Here is a 24,215-nt window from a genome sequence, read left to right on the forward strand (position 1 = left end):
AGAAACATGACACCACCGACCGACTGCATTTCGATAACGTCTCAGTCAGCTCAGTCAGCTCAGCGGGTGCCGAGTTCCCGTCCCCCTGTATAAGTTGGTCGAAGCCTTGAATTTAGAAGCCCCCCTCCTACATCGAAAGCATGTCCACCGACGAGAGCTTCATTACTCTGAACGATGGGAACCGAGTTCCTTGGTTAGCGTTTGGCATAGGCACTGCGCATTACAACACGGACGCTACGGCTGTTGTCAAACTCGCCATTGACTCCGGCGTCACCCACCTTGATGGGGCCCAGATGTACAACAATGAAGAATCTATAGCTCAGGGGGTTAAGGCGTCGGGGAAGCCGCGGTCGGAATTGTTCATCGTCACGAAGTTGCACAAACTCGCGCCCGGGGAGACCGTCAAGGATTCCCTTCGAGCATCATTGGCGAAATTAGGCACAGATTACGTGGACCTGTTCCTTATCCACGTCCCGACCCCTTGGGATAAGGAAGGAACACTCGGGCAGGTATGGAAGGGCATGGAAGAAGTCAAGCACGAAGGATTGGCCAAATCAATTGGGGTCTCCAATTTCAAGGTTGAGGACTTGAAGCAAGTTCTTGACGGCGCAACTATTATACCTGCCGTAAATCAGGTATGTCCCCATCCAGTGCATATGGTTCCCTCGCACTAAATCCCTATCATACAGATCGAGTTCCATCCTTATGTTTATAAATCTATCCAGCCTATCGTAGCGCTTGGGGAAGAACATGGCATTACTACAGCTTCTTACGGTGGCTTATCACCTGTAGTGAGGGTTCCGGATGGTCCTTTGTCCCCCGTTCTTGAAACCGTTCGTTCTCGCCTCGAAGCGACGCGGGGGAAGCCGGTCTCCGTTGGTCAGGTTCTAACGAAGTGGATCCACCAGAAGGGTGCCATCGTTGTAACGTAAGCTTCCTCAACATGATGTTCTTTTCTGCTCAGATACTAATCGTTTTTCCAGGACGAGCTCAAAGGAGGAGAGAATCAAGGAATATCTAGATACTATCAACGTCCCCGACCTGACTGAGGATGAGATAAAGTTGATCGACGAAACCGGTGCGCAGCTTCACAAGAGGGTGTTTTTGTCTCATCTCTTTGGGGAGTAAACGACGTTGTCATATACGAATATAATAGTATCAATTCCAGTTTCGGAAGTTCTGTCAGTGCGGGATTCGACGAATCGAACGCATCACTGGGCTGTAGTGTTCCAGACGTACATGACTTGATGAAAACTACGAATGAGCTACCTTCCGTCACGGTGACCAATGATTGCACGCCGCGTCCGATGGTTCCTGCGGGTAGGAGACGGAGGTAAGCTGCTTTTCTTAGCTTCCGTGTACATATCACGACAACCGTGTACTAATGAACACATGGCGCACTAGGTTCCCTTACCTTGAGAGGCTCTTCGTAAAGAATGGTGCCTTGACGAAATGCCTTGCGAACATCAGCCAGGGCGAACTGCCAATCCATGTCGCGTCTCGACCAGAAAGAAGTTCGCTTTTTTCTGGAGCCATAAGGAGGCATACCCTCTCTTAAGCTGGGTTGAATGGCAGTTTATCGCCCTTAGATTTTCCGGCACCCCCACTCACAATGGTCTGGACAATCATAGTCACATTGACTATTTTGCTGGTGTCGTTGCCTCAAGCAACTTCACAAAGCAGTGGCGTAACATGCATGGCTTCGTTCAGTTGGGTAGGTGCCAGGAACAACACAGTAGTTGAGGGCTCTAACCAGGCGCTACTTCCAGGCGTCCAACTCGCTCAAACAAAGTCCATGCTTGGTCGCTGCCTATCTCCTTGGTACATGCAGTGGTGGAGGTAAGCCTCAGCTGTGTTCAATTTACCTGACGGATCAATAGTGACTGTCCGCAGCGCATGAAGTCCCACCTCTTCCCGATAATAAGCACTACGTTGGCCCCACCACCGCCACGGCTGACGCTTGCCAGTGCAATACTGTTGTTTATTCCCTCATGAGTGCATGTGGTGAATGTCAGAACCGAACCATATCTGGGTGAGTCCCGTTCAACTCGACCTTTCTTATAGGCGAATTTCACGTATGCATACTAGATGGGGAGAGTGGTCAGCGAATTGCCCACACGTCGATATCAACGTGTAAGTGACATTCATCATGTTAAGTCATGCATGCTCAATATTCGCTCGCGCAGATTCCCAGGCGAGATTCCCGCTGGTACCAGAGTACCAGGTTGGGCTTACTTAGACGTCAAGGTGCTCAAGAACATACTTGAATCTGTCAATCTGGCTCATTCTCTGGTTGGCATACAGGCTAACGATGCATTCGACGACAACTTGGCTAAAGCAAATGCCAGTAAGCAAGTGCCATCTGTATGGACATGCCAGATACTGATAGGCGTCTCCACAGATAGCACCGAGTCGGCAGCATCCCAACCAACTTCGTCGTCGACGTCGTCTTCGAGGCACTCCGCAACCAGCTCTGTACGCACCTCATCCACTTCCTCAGCGGCACCCTCGCCTATTTCTACGTCTGCTCCAACCGCGACAAATGCATCGTCGTCCTCCGCGACATCCGACAACAGCCATCGCATTGATCAAATCATAGGTGGAACCATTGGCGGCGTCTTTGCTCTAGGGATCCTTGGTTTCATTTGGCTTTATTTCTTCCGAAAACGCAGAGACTCCGTAGGTCAACAGCAACTTGAATCACAAACGACGAGTCAGGAGCAAGTTGATATACCAGAAATGAAAGGACCACCCGTACGTAGAACTTCGATGGGCCCGGACTGTATGATGTTTCTGACTGACCTTCAAACAACAGGCTCCAGCAACCGTCGTCTCACCGGATATCGTCGTTGATGGAAATACCAAGAAACACTAGATGGCGTTCTCAATGGGACCATGTTAAATACCTTCGTTTTCTCCACTGTCTTTTCTCAATAAATTTCTCAGCATCTCCGAATTGCGGCTGCGGCTGTAAGGTGGTTTACATAGAGCAGAACACCTTCCTGAACAGGCTGCATCAACCCTTTGCTGTGCAAATCAATGGCTGATGCCGACGGCGTGACCTGGAGGCTATGCACGCCCCTCGTGGACGATTCCATTATCTTTCCGAGGGAGTGAGTGGACGTCGAGTTGAACGAGAATACCCACAATTCCCAATAGCAATCTCAGTCTCCAGTCCTTACAGCGCAAGGCTCGAGTACACCTGTGTCGATGCTTGACCACGGAAATTAACGTATAATACCCCGACGCACATTTCTTCATTAACCTTTGTGATGTTCCTCAAGGGTCTCGCTCTGACTGATCAATTTGACAGTGACACAAGCGCCGATGTACTTTTATAAACACGGAGTATTGATTTGGAACTTTCTAACCCCAGCCTTCTCCCATCCTTCTCCTTCCGCCAATTATGAGGGGGATTATCCACTTAAGCTTGGTTTTGGTCGGGAGCGCCCTCGTTCAAGCGCAATCTACGCAACATGCTACGTGCGAAACTGGATTTCAATGGGTGAGTCACTACTTTTTCAACGAGTATCCACCTTCTTTACATGCGGATAGTCGTTTAATTCGAGGAACCAAAGCCCTTGCGCGATCACTGAATCCCTTGGAGGCGTTTGCAATGGTGGAGGTGAGGATCTTTGACATCGCTTATATTCCCCCCGTCTGATGATTCTCAATCGCCGTAGTCTTCACTGTTCCGCCCTTAGGAGAGGAGCAGGTATACCGTGGACCGGACCCCACCGCAGCAAACAGTTGCAGGTGCAGCATGGTATTCTATGCTATGGTCAGCACCTGTGCTGCATGTCAAGGGCAATCTTGGGTCACGTTAGTCGTATCTTTCCTTGATGATGAGAAGCGCTCACGTTTATCATCCCCTCAGATGGTCTTCATACAATGCAAATTGCACCAATGTGTACGTCGGGTAAGTAGACGTCTTTCATCTATTTTCGATGTCTGTTATTGAGAGGCGAATAGCTTCCCCCAAGGTATTCCTGCTGGAACCGCCGTTCCTAACTATGCGTACCAAAATTTTACGGTGAGATCGTGAATAATGATGTCCTCTGGATAGCACCAACTTCTCGTGTAGCGGACGGACAAGTTTGACATTACCATCGCCCAGGAAGATTCAGGTTAGTTACCCATTCTAAGTTACCCATTCTAAGTCACCCGTCTCAACGCATCGTCAGGACCCGAGTCTGTCGCACCTAGTGGCACAGGAACGCCTCGTGCATCGCAGTCATCCGGTGGTGGCGGCGGCGGTACCAATGCTGGTGCTATAGCAGGCGGGGTGGTCGGTGGGGTGGTCGGCCTCGGAATCATTGCGGGCGTTGTGTTCTGGTTACTCCGCCGACGAAACGCACAGAGAAACACCGTTGTGCCAGTCAACCCTAGCAGCGACCCGCTCACCCCACCTCCTATGAGCTACGTTGGAGGTTCTAACATGGATTATCCTACAACGCCACCCCCCAAACTTTATGTGAGCACTAAACTCTATGGTGTTGCTCTTGTTACTTATATGTTCTTCTTCCTTAGGACCCTTCGGATCCATCCACCTTCCCCTCGTCCCCCGCCAATTCAGGTAGCAATGTTTATACCACCACATCCAGCCCGCCACCATTGGGGTACCACCCCCAGCAGCCATTGCTCCACCAAATGCCTCAGCCTCAGACAATGAACCACGCTGGTCATTACAGTGGCGCACCCGAAGTCTAAGTGCACCCTCGAAGAAAATATGTTGTCTTTGGATATGTCGCCGTTTTCTTTGACATGGACTTGGGCTTGATGTTATCTACGTTCATCGTTCATCTGGACGCTAAATTTAACTATTTTCTGTTCTACGACCTGTGTAGGGCGTGTATGCGTTCTTGACAAATCTATCTTGTATACTTCCCGTGATGTTGATGGTGGGAAGAAATCATGGTCACACTGCCTTATTCGCATGTGAAGGCCTCATGGAGTTGGCCGCCTCGATATACTCACCAGCGGTCCGCCGAGCGCGCTATAATAATGCTGTGATTCCTTGGTCGTGTCTCACTCGACTTCCTGTGATTGATTCCCGCCGTCAAAAGCCAAAGGAATGCTCAGCAGCTCATCAATGCCCCGCCTACCTTGGATTGTTGCCTTAGAGATACTTCGATATGTCCCTTGGGTCTCAAGCCAGTCGACGGATGCGTTCTGCCTTCCTCAGTTTGGCTGGGTGAGTTAACCGAAGTTCACATCGTCATATATTCATTCGCGCAATCAAGACATTCAATTCCAGAAATCAGAGTCCATGCTTAGTGGGTGCCTACCTCCAGAGCGTTTGCATTCCGAGTTCGTATTTAGCTACGTTGAATTCTGCAGTTTATTGACAACAATTGCCTGCAGACTTCAGTGTTCCAGCTTTGCCTGCAGGGAATCATTACAATGGACCCGCGCTCAATACTGCGAATAATTGTGCTTGCAGCACAGTCACCTATTCACTGTTGAGCGCCTGCGGGACATGCCAGAATCGCACTATAATCCCGTGGGCTACATGGAGTGCTCAATGCTCGGATTCAATGAAAAGCATCGCATCGTGAGTGTTGTATGGCCATCCTTCCGCGATACCCAAGATGCCATGACCCCCCAGCTACCCCAATGAAATCCCCGCATTAACCTCTGTTCCATCATGGGCTTACTTAAACATCGAGGTAATCATTTCACCATCCGTTAATGCAGCCGAAACTAATTCTTTGCTCAAAGGAGACCAACGATATATGGGATTTGCCTCGGGCCCAAGGTCTCGTTGGTAAGTACTCGAGTCGATGACAAGGGCTCGTCATTTACAGAATAAACACATTAAATTAAAGGTGCCCCGGAATCAACTGGTTCCCCTATCCCTAGATCAACGGCAACCGAATCGACGACGACTGCCACGGAGGCACAAAACACGTTTTCTTCTGGAGTCCCAACACCTACAACGGCTGCTTCTCAACGCAGCTCAGGCGTTAATGCGGGCGCCATTGCAGGCGGTGTAGTGGGCGGTGTTGCATTCTTGGCCATTGTGGCTGTGATAGGCTTCTGGCACTCGTTGCGGAAGAAGCAACGCAATGACGAGACAGAGGTCAATGTGTTTGAATCGCACTTACCGACCAGTTCTACGACCCCTTACAATACTGCCGTGGCCTCGGGTTCGGTCATGCGAGAAACGCCAGGGCACCGAAGCCAACAAGGTTCAATCGTATCTCTGAATACTTATTCACCGCCCATCACAGTCAGTCATTCACGCGCTTCTAATAGGTCTGATTATCATCTAAAATCACACACAGGATCGCACGAATTCGAGCAGTTATTTCATGTCTCCAACGTCGCCTGCAACATCGGCTGCTTATACGACCTTCGACCCGTACGCACCTAGAAGGTCTCTGGATAACATGCGGCCCAATCGTGGTTTCTCCGGGGCGCCAGAAATCTAGTATGCTGTCATCTATGGACCGTGATGGACCACATAGCTGCTTTCGATTATCTATCTATGTATACAGTAAGGTTCTCCGCATGCTGCCCTATCTCTAATATCGCCGGGTGTAATGACAACTTCTTATCGAGGAATGTTCGTGTTGCTCCAATGGTAAACAAGAAGACATCGCTGAATATCCTCGGGGTTTGTACCCGCGCTAGTCCTTTGGGTTCATTCCTTTTGCATTGCATTTCTCACAGGAGGTGTCGTCTGTTTTCGGCTCAGCCACTCATGCAGTTCCATTTTTCGCACTCTGTCGGCCACATGGACCTCCGTGGAAAGTGTTTGTCGACTTCATCAGATGGTCGATATTCTCAGAAGCAGCACAGGTTTTTGATTAGATGGGCCACCCATGGCCCAACGGAACTTTGTCCGTTTGATGGCTCTCTACCTTTCCTTGTAACATCCATCTTCTTCCTAGCCTAGGGCACCAACTTGAAACATCTATGTTATGTGGCGCCAGTTTGGATCTCGCACGGTGAGTTCTACACGTCTACTTCCTAGCGCATTTATCTAATGCGAACCACAGGTAAAGGGCCAGCACGGCCAGCACGGCCAACCAGGCCCTTGCGAGTTGGCTGCGAAAAAGGATGAAGCCTGTAGTCGCGGTGGTGGTACGTGCCTCATAACAACGTTCATAATATTAAGACTTATGCTTGACATACAGACCTGCGTCCTTTCCTATCAAATGACCTACACATCCCGCCGCAGTCGCATCTAGGCAACGACACCTTTAGTTGGTGTCGCTGTTCGCCCATTGCATATAGCCTCGCTGTTGCTTGTGCCAGGTGTCAATCTAAGGAAGCGCCAAAGTGAGTTGCACAGATCGAGATTCTCGAACAGCATTTCTGACCTCTCTAAGATGGGACACCTGGACAACCGGTTGCAAGAAACCATTGGACATACGGTAGGACTCTCGTTAGCATCCCACACTGTATAGATGACTGAGGCAATGCGCAGGTTGCACCCAGCTGTTGGAAACCTACTGAAAATCCCTGTCGAAGCCTTCGCCGACGTTAGTGTGAGTGACCGACTGGCACATCCATTATATTAGTACTGATCCATCCAATGACGCTCAGCGCATCGGCCACACTCCCCTCTCAGGCATATTTTGCGGTTGAGTGATGTTCAATTGTTGCTTCTCCCTTGAATCAACAACTGAGAATTTCTCTCTCTTGCAAGGACACGGCCAAGGTTCATCAGCATCATCGGCGGGCTCCACTTCATCGTCCTCTTCCTTGACGACCTCTGCCCCGCATCATTCTTCAACTGACATTTCTGTCAGTTCCACGCTCACGTCGTCCCCAACCTTATCTACCGATACATTCTCTAGCGCAAACATTTCATCAACTGATGCCACTTCCATTTCAGCCACCACAAGCCTCAATGCCACGACCTCTACTCTGCTCTCCTCGACTCCGTCGACCCGTTCCAGGACATCGACTGCGCACAATGCACCGACGTCATCGCAGAACAGAGGGCCAACGGGATCAAGACCACCAACCACTTCCAGTGTTGCCCCCACTGCAACAGTTACGACGACGCCTCAATCGGATGCCGATGGAGCCCTTGCTGTGTCGCCAACCCACAGCTCTAAATCTTCAGCCCGTCAACAGGTCGTTGTGGTTGTGTCGAGTTCCTCGGCGACATGGTGGACGGTTACTTCATCATCGACCAACACGATCGCTCCGTCGTCAGCCCCTAAGACCTCGACCTCATCATTCAGTCGCAGCCACATCCCAACATCATCACCGACACCATCCCAACCGAATAACGGTCCATCTATACCAACAATCGGGCATGCTTCTCCGACCAGCCTGGACCGAACATCTACACCTACGCCCACGCCTTCTTCGTCCAGCACTGTCCTCCAGTCTACCGACGATACCATCAAAACGCAGTGGAAGATAGCTGGGTCAGTTCTTGGCGTCGTATTCGCTGGGTCCATAATTGCAGCTGTGGTGTTACTATTTCGGTTCAGGCGCCGGAGGCGGCAGTTCGCTCCTTCTGCACAGTATGCGCGTATGTATATGTACAATTCGTCGGGTGAGGGTGGGGGCTATGGGAGCCTCGAAGGCGGCGGTTTGCCAGGAGGAAGGGGCGGGACGGCCGAGTTGAAGAGCCCGAGGGAGATGATGGTGGTACAGAAGGACCTAGACCGGGAGCGTCTACTGGGTGGAAGGGGTGGGACGCCACTGGCGAGTCAGGTTGATTTGGCTGGCGAACATAAGGCTTTGAAGGGTGGTGGAGAGGGAAGCCTCAAAGGAGGGCCAGTTGGTGAGGCCTTCACAACGTCGAGGAACGTCACAGCGGCTTCTTTACCTCCAAGGCTGTCCATCCCAGACAGCTACTACGTGCGTAACGCTTCCGCCTACGCCCGTTAAGCGATCTCATACTCATCATCCTTCCTACAGAATCCCGACTCGGAACCGTGCTCACCCGCGGCAGAGTCCTCCATAAATATGTACTTGTCACCTACAAGCACTGGCGACGAGCACCACACCGATTCCAACCACTCGTCGTCTTCGCCTCCTTCCGCGGGGTCCTCCATTCATCGGCGTCGCCACAGCTCCATTTTTGGAGGAGCACTTCGTCCATTGCCATTGCCTAGTGTACCCGAGACGTCTTCCCGCGCATGATAGGATCAACGTCCGCCAGATAGGCGCAGCAAGGCAATGAAATCCCCCGAGTATTCTGTATTTTATGGTACTTAAATTGTTATTTCGTAGAGTGGATCGTATCGGACCTTTTGGACTGCTTCGCATTGCCTCACGTCTTGGGACTTTGTATAACTGGAACACTCATTGTACGACGCTCCTTGTTTTCCATCGCTGTGCTGTTTTGATTGTAAGGACTCGAGATACCCTATTACACTGTCCTTCCTTGCCAACTGTCATTAATCTCCACTCTACATCTTCTTGCACTGCTCTGCTAAGTTCGCACAATGTATATACGTTCTAGGATGTAAATGCGTTTCACATGCGTCACAAAAAATATCAACACTACGGTTGCAATACACATTCATAGTATAGACAAAATAGAATACATCGATAATCACTTCCTTCATTCAGGCTTTTCTGTCACGATTTTCCCGTCCTTGTCGTAGAAGATCTCCTTGACCTTGACGGACCTGAGATGATCTACTCCGCCACTAAGTTCACAATCATGATGGAACAGATACCACTTCTCCTGGAACTCCACGATAGAATGATGCGTCGTCCACCCAAGCACCGGCTCCAAAATCCTCCCTCCGTACGTGAACGGACCCAGCGGGCTCGTCCCAGTGGCATAGCACAAATAATGCGTGTCCCCAGTCGAGTACGAGAAATAATAAACCCCGCCCCGCTTATGCATCCACGCCGCCTCAAAGAAGCGGCGATCATGATCATCAGCCAGGATTTTCTCTCCCGTTTCAGGTGCCAGAATAACCACCTCCTGCACTTCACCATCAAATTGCCTCATATCCCCCGTCAACTTCGCGACTCGAGGCGTTAGGGCGTGGACACCAGCGCCACTCGGTTCCTTTGGCCCAGACCACGATGGGTCGAAAACATCATGACCACCTTGATAGCACTGCAACTGTCCACCCCAAAGTCCACCGAAATAAATATAGGCATTCCCATCATCGTCGACAAAGCTTGCTGGATCGATGCTATAGCTCCCCTTGATGGGATCGGGATCGGGAGTGAACGGTCCTTCAGGTTTATCTCCAACAGCCACTCCAATACGGAAAATGCCCTCCTTATCCCTCGCAGGGAAGTATAAATAATATTTCCCGTTCTTGAAGGCCGCGTCGGGGGCCCATAGTTGTTTGGACACCCAGGGAACATCTTTGGCGTGGAGAACGACGCCGTGGTCGACTACGGGGGTAAGAGGATCGAGCGACTCGGTGCTGAAGACGTGATAGTCTTCCATGTCGTACTGATCACCATTGTCGTTGAATTGAATGTCGGTTTCGCGGTCATGGGAGGGGTAGATGTAAACCTTTCCCTCAAAGACATGAGCCGAGGGATCGGCAGTGTAGAGATGGGTGATGAGAGGCGGCATTATGGATCACGATGCGTCGGCGGCGAACTTTTGGGAATTGGATAGTATAGCTGCGCTGGTATCGTGGAATCAGGAACCAGTCAACGAAAGTAGTAGGAAGGTGTACCTGCTACCTTTATATCGGCTCGTGAACAAACTGCCCTGTCTATTTCTCCGGAGTCGGTATTCCCTCAGTTTCTCCGTGTGGTGCGATGTAAGATACTCCCGGCTGCGGTTGGTCATCCACAGTCAGGCCGAGATGTTCACATGGTTCCTGAACTCTTGGGTACTATCATGCGGGGTGCCTAGCGCGAGAGTGGCTGTCCGTTGAGATCGCCTGGGATGTGGAGAGGCGACGATGTCAAGATGTCGAGAAGACGAACCCATTGAGTGTTAGTCATCCTTTCCCAGTGGTCACACTCACAGCATGTGACGCACGCGTTTCTTTGGTCGCAGCTACTTCAACTCGCAATTACGGGGCTTGACTTCGAGCCGCCACAATGTCCTCCACTCCCCGACGACCAAATCTTCCACCCTCCTCCTCCTCCTCCTCCTCCTCCTCCTCCTCCTCACGATTCTCAACACCCTCCAAGCACACATCAACCCCGTCCACGCCTTCGCCACTTGCCGCCCTCCCCCCGTTCTCCTCGACGAGCCGCTCTCGTCTGCAAGCCCTTTACTCCGATATCTCACGTCAGAAGACATCAAATCCCACATCATACCACGCTAATGTCGAGTGGTGGCGGAACGCATTGGAGGCCCTGGTCAGCTGTCCTCCGCCGAGTTCACCGATTCTAGGGAAGAAGGGAGGAGCTGGGAAGGGAAAGTTAGTTTTAAGTGCAGATCAGAGGTTGGTGGATAGCTTGAGGATAGAAGGTGTCGGTAAACCCTTGGCTTTGGGCGCAGTGGTTGTAAGTCTCTCCCACTTTGCCTACACCCAGCCTGGTAACTTCCGCCTTCCAGCCCGAACTAATAGCATCCAAATCGCTAATCCCCTTGTCTACATTCCTCACATCAACGCAATCCATATACGACCCCGGATGGCTCCCAACCCGTCTTGCGTGGTACATGGTTGGGAAGCCTCTTTCGTGGGCCCTCGAACGCGCTGGAGTAATCGGTGAAGACGGGATGATCACGTCGCTCACACAAACGCTTTCCGGAGCGCTAACACTTGGTGGTAGTCGAGGGGCAAGTGATAGGAAGCATATGGCGTGGTATGGGGAGTATGTTGTTGTGGGATTGGTGGAGAAAGCTGCGGGTGAGGTGGAGAAGATACAGGAAGGGAAGGAGGGGGAGGGAGTGGCGGGCGCGCTTTATACACTGCAAGGCTTTAGGAAGACCTTCGGGTGCGTAGCGGGCCTTGGTTACAATGAACACCAATACGAATTTGAGGAGGAAGAAGAGATGCTGAGCGAGCAGGATGCGTCAGTGTTACTCAAGTTCTTGCAAAGAGAACGCAAGGTTGTGGTAATGGATAACGAGGTCAGTGTCCCTTCACCTCACCTGCTCTACTCTTATTTATACATTCCTTTCCGTCACATAGGTCATCAGGTTCATATCTCCATCTGCACCTACGGAAGAGCGAATTATCACTGTCGTAGACCGCGGGATCCTCGAATTGAAGACAGCGGTAGAGAATATGCATAAGCAGATCGAGAGTATTCAGAGGCGAATGAACGAGTTGCGTATTGTTTCCCTTCCCCTCTTCCATATCAGCGAATCTTCGTTTCCATTTCCACCCGACGCTCTATCTCTGACAACCTATCACTATCTTTAGACTAACCACGAAAGCATCAACCGCCCTCCGTGCAAACCAGAAACCCGTCGCCCTCTCCGCCCTAAAGTCACGCAAGCAACTTGCTGATATACTGGGTAAACGACTAGGGTCGCTTGAGGTGCTGGAGGGGACGCTGTTGAGCGTGGAAGCTGCTGCTGGGGATGTCGAGGTACGTTTGAGTTTCACCTATCTACGTTTCCTCCTCTCTGGGTGCATCCAACGTTGATTGCTAATATGAATCTCAAACACAGATAATGAAATCTTACGCCTCGTCAACAACGACCCTCCGCACGCTCCTCTCGCACCCTTCGCTACAACGCGACAAGATCGACGAGACGATGGACGCGATGGCTTCCGCGAATTCTGATGCGAAGGAGGTGGACGACGCCATACGGATTGGTGGTGATATTGCTCTTGGGCTGAATACTCCGGGAGAGGGAATTGACGAGGGCGAGCTGGAGGAGGAGCTCAAGATGTTGGTGGAGGAGAAGATGATAGAGGACAAGCAGAGGCTGCGGGAGCGAGAGGGCGAGGCAGAGGCAGTAGGGAAGATTGGGGCGAAGGAGGAAGAGAGGGAGACAGTCGGGGAGGAGAAGGTAGGCGAGGAGAAAATTCCCGTCTTTGCTTGATACTCGTCGTCTATCGTGAGGCGTTTCGCCCTTTCCTCCTTTCTTTCCGACAGAACACTGCTTATATTATATCCAATGTATTTTGCTTTCACCCCTTGTCATCGCAACTTCTACCTAATTACTTGAAGAGGGAGCGATCTTCACTTGGCGTGCTTTCTCGATACCAATGCGAGTTACCCCTCAGCCTAGCAGTCTGGCTTCGACCTTCCCAGTGCTCCCGCTCCTTCTGTCCCTCCTGTCCCCTTTCGGGCATCCCTGAGTGACTTGTTACATTCGCTAAAACTTGCCTCTCGTTCTTCCTGTAAGGTCGTTGCGCGCTATCAGGCTCTAATGAGCTTGGTACGCGTGCACAGATAATACGCATATGAGGAAAAGCCACGATCTCTTTCGAGGACGTGGTAAAGAATAATTGTAGTACCGCGGTACCAAAAACATTGCTATATCCAAGCTCAAGAACTCCTCGGGGTGGTGCAATGGTAAATACATCCACTCGGCGAACAATGCATTTCTACACATCTGCGCTCTGCGTCTTGAGCAGTCGTCGAATGCTGGAACTTCACCGTTGGCAGGGGCAGGTTCTCCTGATTTGACCCGCGTCCAGAGCCAGTCGTTGGTCCTGGCCTGGCCCGCCACCAAGGCAAGGCAGTCTCTCATGTCGTGTTGTGAAGCGCCACGGCTCAAACCTTCTTGGGGGAGCAGTCAGGTATATTGACTGTGGGGATCAGCTGTAAGAGGTCGACTGGGTGCGAGATGTGCACCCCACATCCGACTGCTTCAGCTTCAAGCATGGCTGTTTTACCCTTCCAATCTCTATAGTCACAACAAGGCCAGACGGCGATTAGATGCTCGATGATGCGGAACTTGAGATCATCTGCTTGATACTTGACGGCGAGCAGAAGAGGGCCTGTTAGCAACTTTGCGGAAGCAGGGTCGTGTAATGGCATAAAAACGGAGCTTTTCAGTGGCGAACTCAGTATGCATGCCAAGTCCAAGTCTTATGTGAGATACCTCGGTTTGTAGATTGCCTGCAAGAATCCTCTTATATCTTTCGCTTTATCGTGCACGACGACAGAGGGCACGCCGTCGTGGATTTCCGATTCTGTATTCAGGGCGGAAGCTTGCCCTACGGCAAACATATCTTTGAACACTTGGGATTCATCAGCCAAGATCGAGTGGTGAACACGGAAGTAAACAATTAGGCAACCGCGCTTGCAGGGCCTCCTTCGACGGTACTTGCCACCATCGGAGTATCCACATATGTAGCTGTGTGTTCGTCGTCCAAGTCGCCACACACAGAAAGGACGACACTGCCATCATCGAAATAAAAGGTGTCGTCGTGCATCGTCCAACTGGGTTCGCTCTAGCTCAAGACTCGTTCACAACGTCGGTTAGAAGCGTGGGTTTCGCTGCCATCGCTCTCCCCTATTCCCCTATTCGTACCGCTAACACAAACGTCCGACGTCCGTCGCGGTGAGTCGCTTCGTAGCTATATCAGTATACATTATTCAATGTCTGTCAAGTGTCTCCTCCCATCGTTGTCAACTGCCTGACTGACATTCCCGCTCCATCATAGACCACATCTAGGTCCTCCTCAGAACAGCACTGTCAATTATTATGTTACGACAATTGTATAGGCAGGATACAATTGATACGCACCGCCGTCCATCGTGATCCTCCCATGCCCATGCCCATTCGACCCTGCCTAACTCTTGGTGACGATCTGCATCACGACTCCTCATCATGCGGTACTCTTAGAGTGCCAGACACCCCCTTGAAAGCTGCGATTCTCGCTCGACGCTATACACCATGGTCCTCCGCCACAACGCGAAATACTTCCTCCATTTTATCGAGTTCGTGGTACGTAGTAGCTAGTCAACTCCCAGTGCCCGGCTGCCCCGGCGTAGTCCGTAGTCCGTTTCTCTGAACCCCCGCCAGGTCGATGAGGAGCTCTTCAGGATTCCCAGCGTGGACTCGTTCACACGTCATTCGCTCGTCCTCCGGCCACGCATACGTGCCGGAGAGAAACAGATAGACCTGACCGGATCAGTTTCTGCCCGCGAATTCGAGCAGTTCCTAGAGATCATATTACCCTTGTTCGTCGTAATCATCTCCCTGCCAGCGAAATTCTCCACTAAACCGCCTCTACTTACCTTATAATAATCAGGCAAGTCACTTCCTGGGCCAAACACTCGATCACGCAATGGTGCCTGGTACTGAAGCTCGCTAACACCTGGCAGATCGAGCCCCTCCGCAAGGTGGCTATCCAGAAGATAGGATGGGACGACTCTATCGCGCGCATCGAGCAGGGCCATGAATACCACGTCGCGCAATGGGTCGAGCTGGGGTACACTTCGTTCCTGCAGCGCGCCGCACCGCTGACCATAGCGGAAGCGGAGCGCCTCGGCTGGCCTGTTGCGCTGAGGATCTGCCACCTGCGCGAGGAGCAGGCGGGGGCCAAAGCGGCGGGGACGCATCGGCACGGTGATTTCGCGGCACGGATTGGCGATGTGTTCGCGGATGAGCTCAAGAGGATTCGGGATGTGTGCACTTGGCTTTCGAGTGAGCCCGAGGGAATTATCGCCGGGCCAGCAACGATGGTAATCGCACGCGCTCTGCGGCCCATGCCCATCCGTACGATGAAACAAAGTGTTCCTAAAGCACCAAAGGTACCAGCGGTTTCGCCAGACTCCACGGCTCCGCCCGTAAGATGTGCATCATCAACACCCCAACCGTTCACATTCAACTACAAGTCACCAGCTCCACTCGTCCAATCTGATACACCATCTAGCTTCGGGGGTCCTCCTGCAGCACCAGTTTCTGCGCTCAGGCGTCGGGATGGAGAGGCGGCTCAACGCGCTGGATCACTCGTGGACCCTGTGCCCTGCGCATCCCAGGCATCCTTGCCATTTTCACTCGTGAACTCGCCAACAAATGCACCGGCAGGGCCCAACCCTGCCCCCTCACAGGCTTCTCCAATCGCTTCCGCAGCCGTCGAGTCCAAGTGCCCCGATGCACACGCGAGCCCCGACCCACTGCTCAAAGGTGCGAAACCTAGCAGCGATTCGAACGATACCGTACAGGCCAATACTCCACCCGTCGCTGCATCCCCGCTGTCTGCCAAGATGATTGCAGAAGCCGCGGATATACGGAAGGTGCTGGCCTGGTATAACGGCGACCTGGATACCCAGTGGTGAATTGGGTTTCTGGGTTCTCGATGGTGCTTGGAACTTGGGTCTATCCGGAGCAACCCTCGTGGTGAATCCCGGAGTCGGTGCGTTGTGCGCGGAGTGTAGGCGTATGTCACAGACGAGGTGGTTCGGGCTTTGGATATGGAATCAATAAAGTGGATTAAAATGCGGAAAATACAAGGCAGATAGGAGATAGGAGATACCTGGCGCGCAGAGGGACAGTCGGGCTTGGCGGGGCGAGAGCACTCTGCGAACGGAGGATCGGACGAAGCGAAGAGTGGGGAGATACCCCTTCTCAGAATCTCAAACGACTATGGTGGCTCGAAGCCTCTGCACAAATCGCCCGAGTGGTCTTAGACTTATACTTTCTCACCCTGCTATTCTATGGCTTTTGCCTTATCTGAGTCGTTCTGCATCTGTGGATATCTGACGCGGTGCTTTCTGTATGATACACGTAGAAGGGTAGAAGGGGAGGTACTAGGCGGCAGGCGGTGAAACAGTGAAACACGAGTTTGCTTGAGGTTGAGTGTGAGTTTGAGTTTATTTTTTTGTTTGGAAGGAACCTGGGAGGAGCTGGCATGCATTGAGATTCTGAGATACGTGGCATTGGAGCCATTTGAACTTTGGACGTGTTGGCGGTCAAGGAGCATCGCGGAGCATCACAGCGTATCACGGCGTATCACGGCGAAACCAAGTATCGCGCTGGCGGGCACACGATGCTGAACGCTGAACGACTCGATTCCGAAAGGCAAAAAAGGCCGGAGCAAGCACGGAAGTCCGCCAGTCGGCCACCCAAAAGACGCTTTTTTACCGTACGAGCAGAGGTCAAGTCGGTGTGCTCGTGTGCTCGTGTGCTCATGTGCTCGTATGCTCGTATGGATGGCGTATGGTCTCTCGGAGCGGCTTCTCGCATTGGATCCAGAGCAGCTTTGGTAAATGTTCGGAAGGAAGGACGTGAAGGGGTGTTTGGAGATGACTCTGGCACTGTGGCACTGTGGGGGGAATGGACGGTCGCGGGACATCGGGGCCTGGGGATGGGGAGGCCATTGGGCGCGGAGTATGGCGGCGGTGTTTGCGATCACGGTGTACGGCGTACGCCGTACGCGTGCATGTGTGCATGTGTACATGTGCGTATTCCGGTACGCGTCGCGTCGCGCCTGCTTCTGACAACGACAACGACAGCCTTACGGTGCGTGTGACGACGTGTCGCGATGGCCGGCGCAACGCAAGTGAGAGCGGGGACCACGAGAGGCAGACGGTTGCAGCAGGCGGCAGGTGGCAGGTGGCAGACGGCAGGCGGCAGACGGCGAAACATGAGTTTGAGTTTGTTGAGGGCTTGGAGCTTGAGATCTTCAGAGTCGAAGCTCGAAGTTCGCAGTTCGCAGTATCGGCCGCGAAGAGCATCGCTGACCGGGAGAGGCGAGAGGGGACGAAGGTACGTAGGTAGGAAGAAACAAAGGAAGGGAGGCGGTGAAACTGGGCTCTGGAGGTTGAGCGTTGAACATGAGCTTTGAGCTTGAGTTTGAGCGAGCTTGCGCGAAGGTTCGTGGAGTGAGAGTAACCTTGGAAGTGATAGTAACCTTGGAAGTAACCTTGGAAGTGATAGTGACCCCTGGAAGTGGCCCTAGCGCACCTGAGGAGCAGCCTGGGCCCAGGCTGGGGATGGGCGACTCGGGACGTGGTAGCGTTCGAGGCGCGTTGAGCACAGTGCGAGCGTTATCGGGGTATCTTAACTTGATCCTTGGCTTGAAGCTTGGTCTTTGGTATTTTGGTATGGGGTATTTCGGTATGTTGTATTTTGGTATTTTGGTATTCTGTTATCTTGTATCTTGGTACACGACGCGGTCATAATCGAAGTGTAGAGCGCAGAGAGGCAGGAGACGAACGGCGAAACAAACGCTTGTGCTTGTGCTTGTGCTTGTGCTCGTGGAGCACGAAGCTTGAAGCACGAAGTTTCGTGGAGGTAACCTTGGAGGTACTTACATTAGGCGGTGAGAGTAAGTGTGTATCTCCGTACGGGGCACACAGGGCGAACAGGGCACACAGGGTACAGTGAAGATAAGGCAGAGAAGGCAGAGAAGGCGGGGGAGAAACCTAGAGGATTTAACGGCGAAGTATGCTCAGGTTACTCTTTAGAGTATAGAGTATAGGGGATAGTCTGACAGAGTATAGGAGGTAGGAGGTAGGAGGGGGAGGGAAACCGGGCTGCGTGGAGGGGAGGCAGAAACGAGACAGGGACGAATCTGGATGAACCGTGCAGACGTTCGAGTCTGGCGGGATGGTATGGTATGAAGTACTCTTAGTGCGTTCACTGTTGGTTTGTGGGTTTGTGGGTTTGTGTGTGTGTGTGTGTGGGGGGGGGGTGGCTCGCGCGAAAGGCGGAGAGGATTAAGATTAACATTCGAAAGCAAGCAGTGGTATTACAAAGGCTGCATCGACGAAGGCGGGGATGAAGCTGGAGATGGAAATGAAAGTCTTTCAATCAGAGGGTCGTACATACGTAAAATCATCAGGGTCGAGAAGGGGTTACATGTACGATTGGAACGCAAGTTCACAGAGCATCGAAAACGGTACACTGAAGCGGAACGAAGTATACCTGGTACACCCAGCACACACATCGTAGCAGTATCATATATTTTAGCGGTTTATCGATTAGTATTCCCCGAAGCGCGTGTGCCCCGTCTGCTCCGCGTGCGCGCGCGCGCCCTTCTCGCCTTTGAGGCCCTGGTTGCATTGCTAAAAAAACACCAATGAACATTAGCTGTTGATCAGCTGATGTATTGAAAGAGGGAATAAAGCAATGTGATATTGGGGAAAGGAGGACAGTGGAGGAGATAGTTGAGGGGGCCATACACACCTCACACCGCAAATCAAATGTCGCCGTATTCGTGTACTGCCTCCTTGCGCGCAGGATTCCCGCCAGCTGCTTCGCGGCCACTGTGATGGGGTCGCTCGCGTCATCATCGGACGTCTGTGCACCAATTGCACCAATCAGCGGGGAGAAATGAGGGAGGAGGGGGATGGGAGGGGTGGTGGAAGGAAGGGGAGAAGGGGAGGGAACGCACGATAGGAAACACCGTCTGGTGCCACTCGGGGTCCGCGTCTGGCATGGGGGCGAGCGTCGCCGCGTCGTAGTGTATACCCGAGTACACTAATATACACCTATTTCCACTCGCTGAAGTTATGGAAGCAGTGGGGTTGGTGGTCGAGGAGGGTTCGAAACGATCGATGCGCCCGGTCTCGACGTCGACGGAGTCGATGCGCGTGGCGAAGTGGGCGGCGAGGACGGCGAGCTCGATGGCGCCGCCCCAGGTGGCGGGCCTGAGGATGGCGGCGGTGTACTTGGCGGGGGGCATGCTGGTGGGTGGGTGGGCATGGTCAGCGTTAGTGTGGAAAGGGTGAGAGGGAGAGAAGGGGAGTGGGGAGGGGAGGGAGGGAACGTACCCAAGGATGGGCTCGGAGTAAGTGTCCGGATCTCGCTGTATGGCATCTGCGACGACTGGGTGGACATTGGGTCAGTGGACATGCCTCGTTGTGTGTACCCTCGCGGTGAAGAAGGGGAAGGAACAAGGGAGAAGCGGGAGTCGAGCATGGGGTAGGCAAGGAGAAGGAAGTTGCAGGAAGTACGAAGGTAGATGGGGAAGCGGAGAAACGGGGAAGGTAGGAAGGAGAGAGACTAACTTTGTCTAATGTTAGCAGGGGAAGAATTGAAGATGAGGGCGATGGAGGAGAAGAGGCAGGAGTTGTCGTCTGGGACCACGCGGTGCACAAGGAAGCTTCCATCGGCTGTCGCGACGTGCACCGGTCCCCCGTCTCCTCCGGCCTGTGGTCTTGGTGCGGGAGCGGGAGCAGGGTGTCTGGGTGCGGATGTGGATTGCGGTGGTCTTGATGCTGCGGGAACTGGAGGTGCAGCGGCTGAGAGGATGATCTGGTCGCCTGAGCGCAGGCCGAGACTGGAGACGGGCAGGTCCGCGACGAGGTGCAGATCGCGCGGAGGGTACCCCGCCTTGACTGCAATCCCCAATCAGTACAACAACGGACACTGAAATGATGAAGGGGACTGACGGTGTTGCTGGGCAGCGCCGATGCCTGTCACCTCTGCGATCTTCCGCTGCAGATGCGCGACTGTGAACGTGTCGTCATCGAACGGCACCTGGAGCGATGCCACCCCCGCGCTGTGTCGTAATCGCACTACCCCTGCCATACTCAATGTACCAACACAAGTCCGCGAGTCCGGGAATGGGAACGGTGTGACGCGGCGCTGGAGGCGTTACGTCATGCACCCCTACCCCCTCCCTATATAAACCCCTCTCCCATCCCCACTCCCTCCAACTCACTCCCTCTGCCAACACACACTCAAACGAATAATAAATCCACTCACCCAACCACTCAATTTATTATCAACCATCATGTCTGACGCAGGACGCCAATCTTTCACCGACAAAGCTGGCGCTGCCATGAAGGTACGTCGACGTTCCTTTTTTCATGTTTGCATGAACTGATGGTGTTGTGCAGCCCGACTCGCAGAAGACCACAACCGAGTCCATGGGTGACTCCATGAAGGGCATGGCCGACTCCGTCGCGTCTACCATGCAACCCAACGTATGTCCCTCCTCTGGATACCTTTTGCTCAACTCTGACACGTCGGGCATCTGTGTAGAGCGAGAAATCAGGCGGTCAACGTATGGGCGACGCCATGAGCGGCAACTCTAACCACAATGATGTGCGTTGACCGCCTCCCTTTTCATGTTCACATGCTCAACTTTGCTATTGTCCCTCAGGAATCGTTGATGGGCATGGCCAAGAACGCCATGGGCATGGGCAACAACAAGTAAACGCACCCGCATGGATGTGCACGCCATGGTCGGGGCATTGTGCCAAGTTTTTGCCCTCCCTTCGCGTCCCTTTCTTCCTTACATCTTCCTTCGCTCCCTCCTGCACCCCGCCCGATAATAACACGCGAATACATCCACGAACATTCGAGATATTCAACACATTTGTAAATCTGTATACACGTTCAGAATACACGCATACACGCACTGTACCCCGTAGATGCTGTAAACACGTAGCACCCCAATGTATACACGAAACCAATATAACATAACAAAATATACTTCTTCGTTGTCCTCTACCAACTACATTTCCAAAAGTTTCATCTGTTATTCACACGCGAGACCGTTAGGTAGTGCCATATTTCTGCCCCTCACCGGGAAATACAGAGAGCACACACTATACGATTGAGTTGAGCGAAATACTCCTAGGCTGCTCCTATCCCCTGTCTGCATTGCTGATTGGCCCTCGTTGGATGGCCGCTGGGTTTTCGTTCGTCGATCGGTTTTACTTCCAAGTTCCCCATCAATATCCACCCTCCTTCCACCCTCCGTCCAACCCATACATACACTTCACAGATTCTTCAACCGCTATGTCCACAGAGTCCATACCTCCATGTACCCCTTGTGCATTGTGCGTTGTGCATTGGGCATTGTGCACGGCACCTACATACACGCTGCATCCAAACCCCCCACACTTCGTATTAGCACAAACATATGATTCGCAAAATAACAAATCATAAATTGCAAGTAAATCATAACATCAGAAATCAGAAATCGTAAGTACACCACAGAAAGGGGATTACGAGATTAATCAAGAGGGGCTGAAAATCATAAACCATAAACCATAAACCATAAATCATATATCAAGATATATATATTATAGTTTATAGCTTACACCTCATAGCTCCCCCTCGAGCTCCAGCACCAGCGGGACGTGGTCGGACCCGTACACGTCCCCCCGGATCTCGCACGTCTTGGCGCGTCCGGCGATGCGTTCGCTCAGCACGACTGCGTACGGTCGTCAGTATGTCGTTACAGGTTGTTGGGAGGGATATGGAGAGGGGAGGGGGGAGAGAATGGGAATAGAGGGAAAGTACGCACACATATCCAACCTCCACCCGATGCCCTTCGCGCGGCAGTTGAACCGGTACGAGAAGTACGTGTAGGCCTGCGTCGTGGGGTGCAGCTCGCGCCACACGTCTTTGAATATCGCTGCCTGCCTCTCTTCTTTCTCCTCCCCTCCTCCTCCTCCTCCTCCTCCTCCTCCTCCTCCTCCTCCTCCCGCATCCGCATCCGCATTTCCCTCGTTTTCACCGTCTTCTCGCTTGGCGCCCGCGTTCGCCCGTTCTTCCTCCTTTTCTCTATCCCCTTCTCCTCCCATTTTCTCCTCCCCCTCCCCTCCCTTCCCTTCCCTTAGCTCATTGTCAGCAGCCCCTGACCCGGAAGCAGGGGCTACACCGGGGGGAGGAAGCGAGACAGGGGGCAGACCCCCGTCCTCCAGCGCCCCGCCCTCCAGTATCCGGCGGTACGCGCTCGTCTCGGCCTCCGTGTACCCCGCCGACTTGTTCCAGTTCCGCTTCGCGTTCGCGAGGTCTAATGGCCCAATCATGTCATATCGTAAATCATATCATAAATCATGTCGTATCGTATGTTATCAGAGATGAATATTATGAACGTTTGAATGAAGGGGTGGGGAGGAACGCGGGTGAGAGGGATGGGTGAATGTGTGAGGAAGGGAACGCACCGAGCGCGGTGGGCGCGACGTTCAGGTCGCCGGTCCATATGACGGGCTTGCGCGCATCGAGCGCGCGGAGGTAGCGCGTGAAGTGGAGGTTCCACGCGTTCTTCGCGTCGAGCGTCTACACCAATCCAATCCAACAATCCAAACCAATCGAAAATAAAAACAAATAACACGCATCAGCTCTCGATGTTATTCGAATTGAAACGAATCGATTATGATGGTTGAGATGTGCGCTCACCTTGAGCTTCTCCCCCGCGTTGACGACGTACGTGCCCACGAGGTACGTGTTGGGGAACTCGAGCGTGACGATGCGCCCGTTGACGGCGGCGGCGTCGGGGTGCCCCGGGAGCGCGGTGGACACGGAGAGCGGCTTGCGGGTGGAGAGGATGACCGTCCCGGCTGTTCAGACGTTCGCCGACCATCAATCGGTCAATCAGATTGGGACCGCGTATTGGAAGGGAAGGGAAGGTGAAGCTGTGAAGGGGAGTAGGGGAAGAGAGTAGGGAGTAGGGGACGAGGGGGAGAGGGAATGGCGAATGGCAAAAGATGGGGAACGGAAGAGGAACGGGGGAATGAATAAATGAGGAAGAGAGGACTCACAATACCCCTTCTTGTCCGCGAACGCCCAGTACGCGTGCGGGTAGCGCGCCGCGAGGGCGGGGTCGGGGAACAGCGGCCACGGCGCGCTGTTCAGCTTGTGCTCGGTGAGGACGAGCACGTCGGCGCGCTCCGCCGCGAGGTAGGGGAGGAGCCCCTTCTTCGAGCAGGCGGCCCAGCCGCAGAGGTTCCAGGCGGCGATTTTGAGGGTGTTGGGGGTGGGAGGGGGGAGGGCGAGGGTGGTGTTGGACATATCGGCGCCATTTGTGTTTGCAGCGTTTGTGGTGTTTGTGGATGTAGATGCTTTGGTGGATTTGGTAGTGGTGGATTTGGTGGTTGTTTTGGTGGTAGTGGTTGTTTTGGTGGTAGTGGTGGTTTTGCGCCTCTTAGCACCCTTGCTAGACCCGGTGGAGGTTTGTGACTCTTCCTGACCCTCCTCGCTCTGTTCCAGTACTTGACTTTGACTTTGGGATTGCGACTGCGACTGGGACTCGAGTTGGGATTCGGGAGGCGGGGTCGCGTCGCTCAGCGCCTCGGCGTCAGAGTGTTCGGGCGAAGGGGAGGGAGCGGCTTTGCGTTTGCGGGGAGGCATCGTCGACGTCGACGTTGATGTTGGGTTTGTGCGCGTCGGTGTTGGAGTCGTTGGAGTAGAGCGTGTAGTTCGCGTAGTTGTGGTTGGGTGAGAGGTTGAGGGAGAAGAAGAAAGAGGTGGAAGAGACGAGAATGAAAGATTTCGACGCGTCAATTGATCGCTGATCCGAGTGCAAGAGGACCAAGTGTGTTTTGCGGAGGAGATGGAGGCGGATGCGACGCGTCGGTGCAGTGGCAATACGCGCAGAGTCGTTAGTAATACCATCCACTTTATCGGAGTTGTAACTTCTCCTGTCCGGGTTAGGGTCGGGAGAACGATCACATGATGTCTCGTCATGTTTGAGTTGCCTAATCCGGCG

The 24,215-nt window shown here is 53.0% G+C and overlaps 11 protein-coding genes across 11 annotated transcripts; 8 read left to right on the forward strand and 3 right to left on the reverse strand.

The window, feature by feature from the left end:
- Positions 1-140: 140 nt before the first annotated feature.
- Positions 141-1,128, forward strand: PC9H_001005 (uncharacterized protein; the record flags this gene model as incomplete). The annotated part of the gene is made up of 3 exons (XM_036770657.1): positions 141-635; positions 690-928; positions 984-1,128. 3 exons carry the CDS (start codon positions 141-143, stop codon positions 1,126-1,128), a joined length of 879 nt encoding a protein of 292 aa, XP_036636502.1.
- Positions 1,129-1,612: 484 nt separating this feature from the next.
- Positions 1,613-2,875, forward strand: PC9H_001006 (uncharacterized protein; the record flags this gene model as incomplete). The annotated part of the gene is made up of 7 exons (XM_036770658.1): positions 1,613-1,714; positions 1,770-1,839; positions 1,894-2,032; positions 2,089-2,133; positions 2,187-2,347; positions 2,402-2,754; positions 2,816-2,875. The coding sequence occupies 7 exons, from the start codon at positions 1,613-1,615 to the stop codon at positions 2,873-2,875; spliced, it is 930 nt and encodes a 309-aa protein (XP_036636503.1).
- A 531-nt stretch (positions 2,876-3,406) lies between these two features.
- PC9H_001007 (uncharacterized protein) lies at positions 3,407-4,710 on the forward strand (the record flags this gene model as incomplete). Its single annotated transcript, XM_036770659.1, has 8 exons — positions 3,407-3,505; positions 3,556-3,625; positions 3,684-3,822; positions 3,878-3,919; positions 3,973-4,033; positions 4,085-4,127; positions 4,185-4,474; positions 4,531-4,710. The coding sequence occupies 8 exons, from the start codon at positions 3,407-3,409 to the stop codon at positions 4,708-4,710; spliced, it is 924 nt and encodes a 307-aa protein (XP_036636504.1).
- Positions 4,711-5,165: 455 nt separating this feature from the next.
- Positions 5,166-6,434, forward strand: PC9H_001008 (uncharacterized protein; the record flags this gene model as incomplete). The annotated part of the gene is made up of 7 exons (XM_036770660.1): positions 5,166-5,194; positions 5,258-5,310; positions 5,365-5,554; positions 5,609-5,669; positions 5,722-5,767; positions 5,829-6,232; positions 6,288-6,434. 7 exons carry the CDS (start codon positions 5,166-5,168, stop codon positions 6,432-6,434), a joined length of 930 nt encoding a protein of 309 aa, XP_036636505.1.
- A 492-nt stretch (positions 6,435-6,926) lies between these two features.
- Positions 6,927-9,114, forward strand: PC9H_001009 (uncharacterized protein; the record flags this gene model as incomplete). Its single annotated transcript, XM_036770661.1, has 8 exons — positions 6,927-6,953; positions 7,005-7,089; positions 7,143-7,287; positions 7,338-7,382; positions 7,436-7,496; positions 7,555-7,591; positions 7,658-8,829; positions 8,890-9,114. 8 exons carry the CDS (start codon positions 6,927-6,929, stop codon positions 9,112-9,114), a joined length of 1,797 nt encoding a protein of 598 aa, XP_036636506.1.
- Positions 9,115-9,538: 424 nt separating this feature from the next.
- On the reverse strand, positions 9,539-10,522 carry PC9H_001010 (uncharacterized protein; the record flags this gene model as incomplete). The annotated part of the gene is made up of 1 exon (XM_036770662.1): positions 9,539-10,522. The coding sequence occupies one exon, from the start codon at positions 10,520-10,522 to the stop codon at positions 9,539-9,541; it is 984 nt and encodes a 327-aa protein (XP_036636507.1).
- Positions 10,523-11,001: 479 nt separating this feature from the next.
- PC9H_001011 (uncharacterized protein) lies at positions 11,002-12,907 on the forward strand (the record flags this gene model as incomplete). The annotated part of the gene is made up of 6 exons (XM_036770663.1): positions 11,002-11,412; positions 11,465-11,637; positions 11,695-11,983; positions 12,045-12,181; positions 12,279-12,447; positions 12,530-12,907. The coding sequence occupies 6 exons, from the start codon at positions 11,002-11,004 to the stop codon at positions 12,905-12,907; spliced, it is 1,557 nt and encodes a 518-aa protein (XP_036636508.1).
- A 1,806-nt stretch (positions 12,908-14,713) lies between these two features.
- On the forward strand, positions 14,714-16,101 carry PC9H_001012 (uncharacterized protein; the record flags this gene model as incomplete). Its single annotated transcript, XM_036770664.1, has 3 exons — positions 14,714-14,764; positions 14,843-15,000; positions 15,072-16,101. The coding sequence occupies 3 exons, from the start codon at positions 14,714-14,716 to the stop codon at positions 16,099-16,101; spliced, it is 1,239 nt and encodes a 412-aa protein (XP_036636509.1).
- Positions 16,102-18,747: 2,646 nt separating this feature from the next.
- OTU1 (ubiquitin-specific protease otu1) lies at positions 18,748-20,299 on the reverse strand (the record flags this gene model as incomplete). The annotated part of the gene is made up of 6 exons (XM_036770665.1): positions 18,748-18,831; positions 18,953-19,066; positions 19,161-19,452; positions 19,540-19,594; positions 19,777-20,106; positions 20,161-20,299. The coding sequence occupies 6 exons, from the start codon at positions 20,297-20,299 to the stop codon at positions 18,748-18,750; spliced, it is 1,014 nt and encodes a 337-aa protein (XP_036636510.1).
- Positions 20,300-20,504: 205 nt separating this feature from the next.
- PC9H_001014 (uncharacterized protein) lies at positions 20,505-20,930 on the forward strand (the record flags this gene model as incomplete). The annotated part of the gene is made up of 4 exons (XM_036770666.1): positions 20,505-20,558; positions 20,611-20,697; positions 20,756-20,818; positions 20,877-20,930. The coding sequence occupies 4 exons, from the start codon at positions 20,505-20,507 to the stop codon at positions 20,928-20,930; spliced, it is 258 nt and encodes an 85-aa protein (XP_036636511.1).
- Positions 20,931-21,825: 895 nt separating this feature from the next.
- On the reverse strand, positions 21,826-23,857 carry PC9H_001015 (uncharacterized protein; the record flags this gene model as incomplete). Its single annotated transcript, XM_036770667.1, has 5 exons — positions 21,826-21,935; positions 22,029-22,520; positions 22,603-22,786; positions 22,907-23,067; positions 23,269-23,857. 5 exons carry the CDS (start codon positions 23,855-23,857, stop codon positions 21,826-21,828), a joined length of 1,536 nt encoding a protein of 511 aa, XP_036636512.1.
- Positions 23,858-24,215: the final 358 nt, after the last annotated feature.

Source organism: Pleurotus ostreatus, assembly GCF_014466165.1.
Source record: "Pleurotus ostreatus strain PC9 chromosome Unknown scaffold_1, whole genome shotgun sequence".
In the NCBI taxonomy this organism is placed as follows: domain Eukaryota; kingdom Fungi; phylum Basidiomycota; class Agaricomycetes; order Agaricales; family Pleurotaceae; genus Pleurotus; species Pleurotus ostreatus.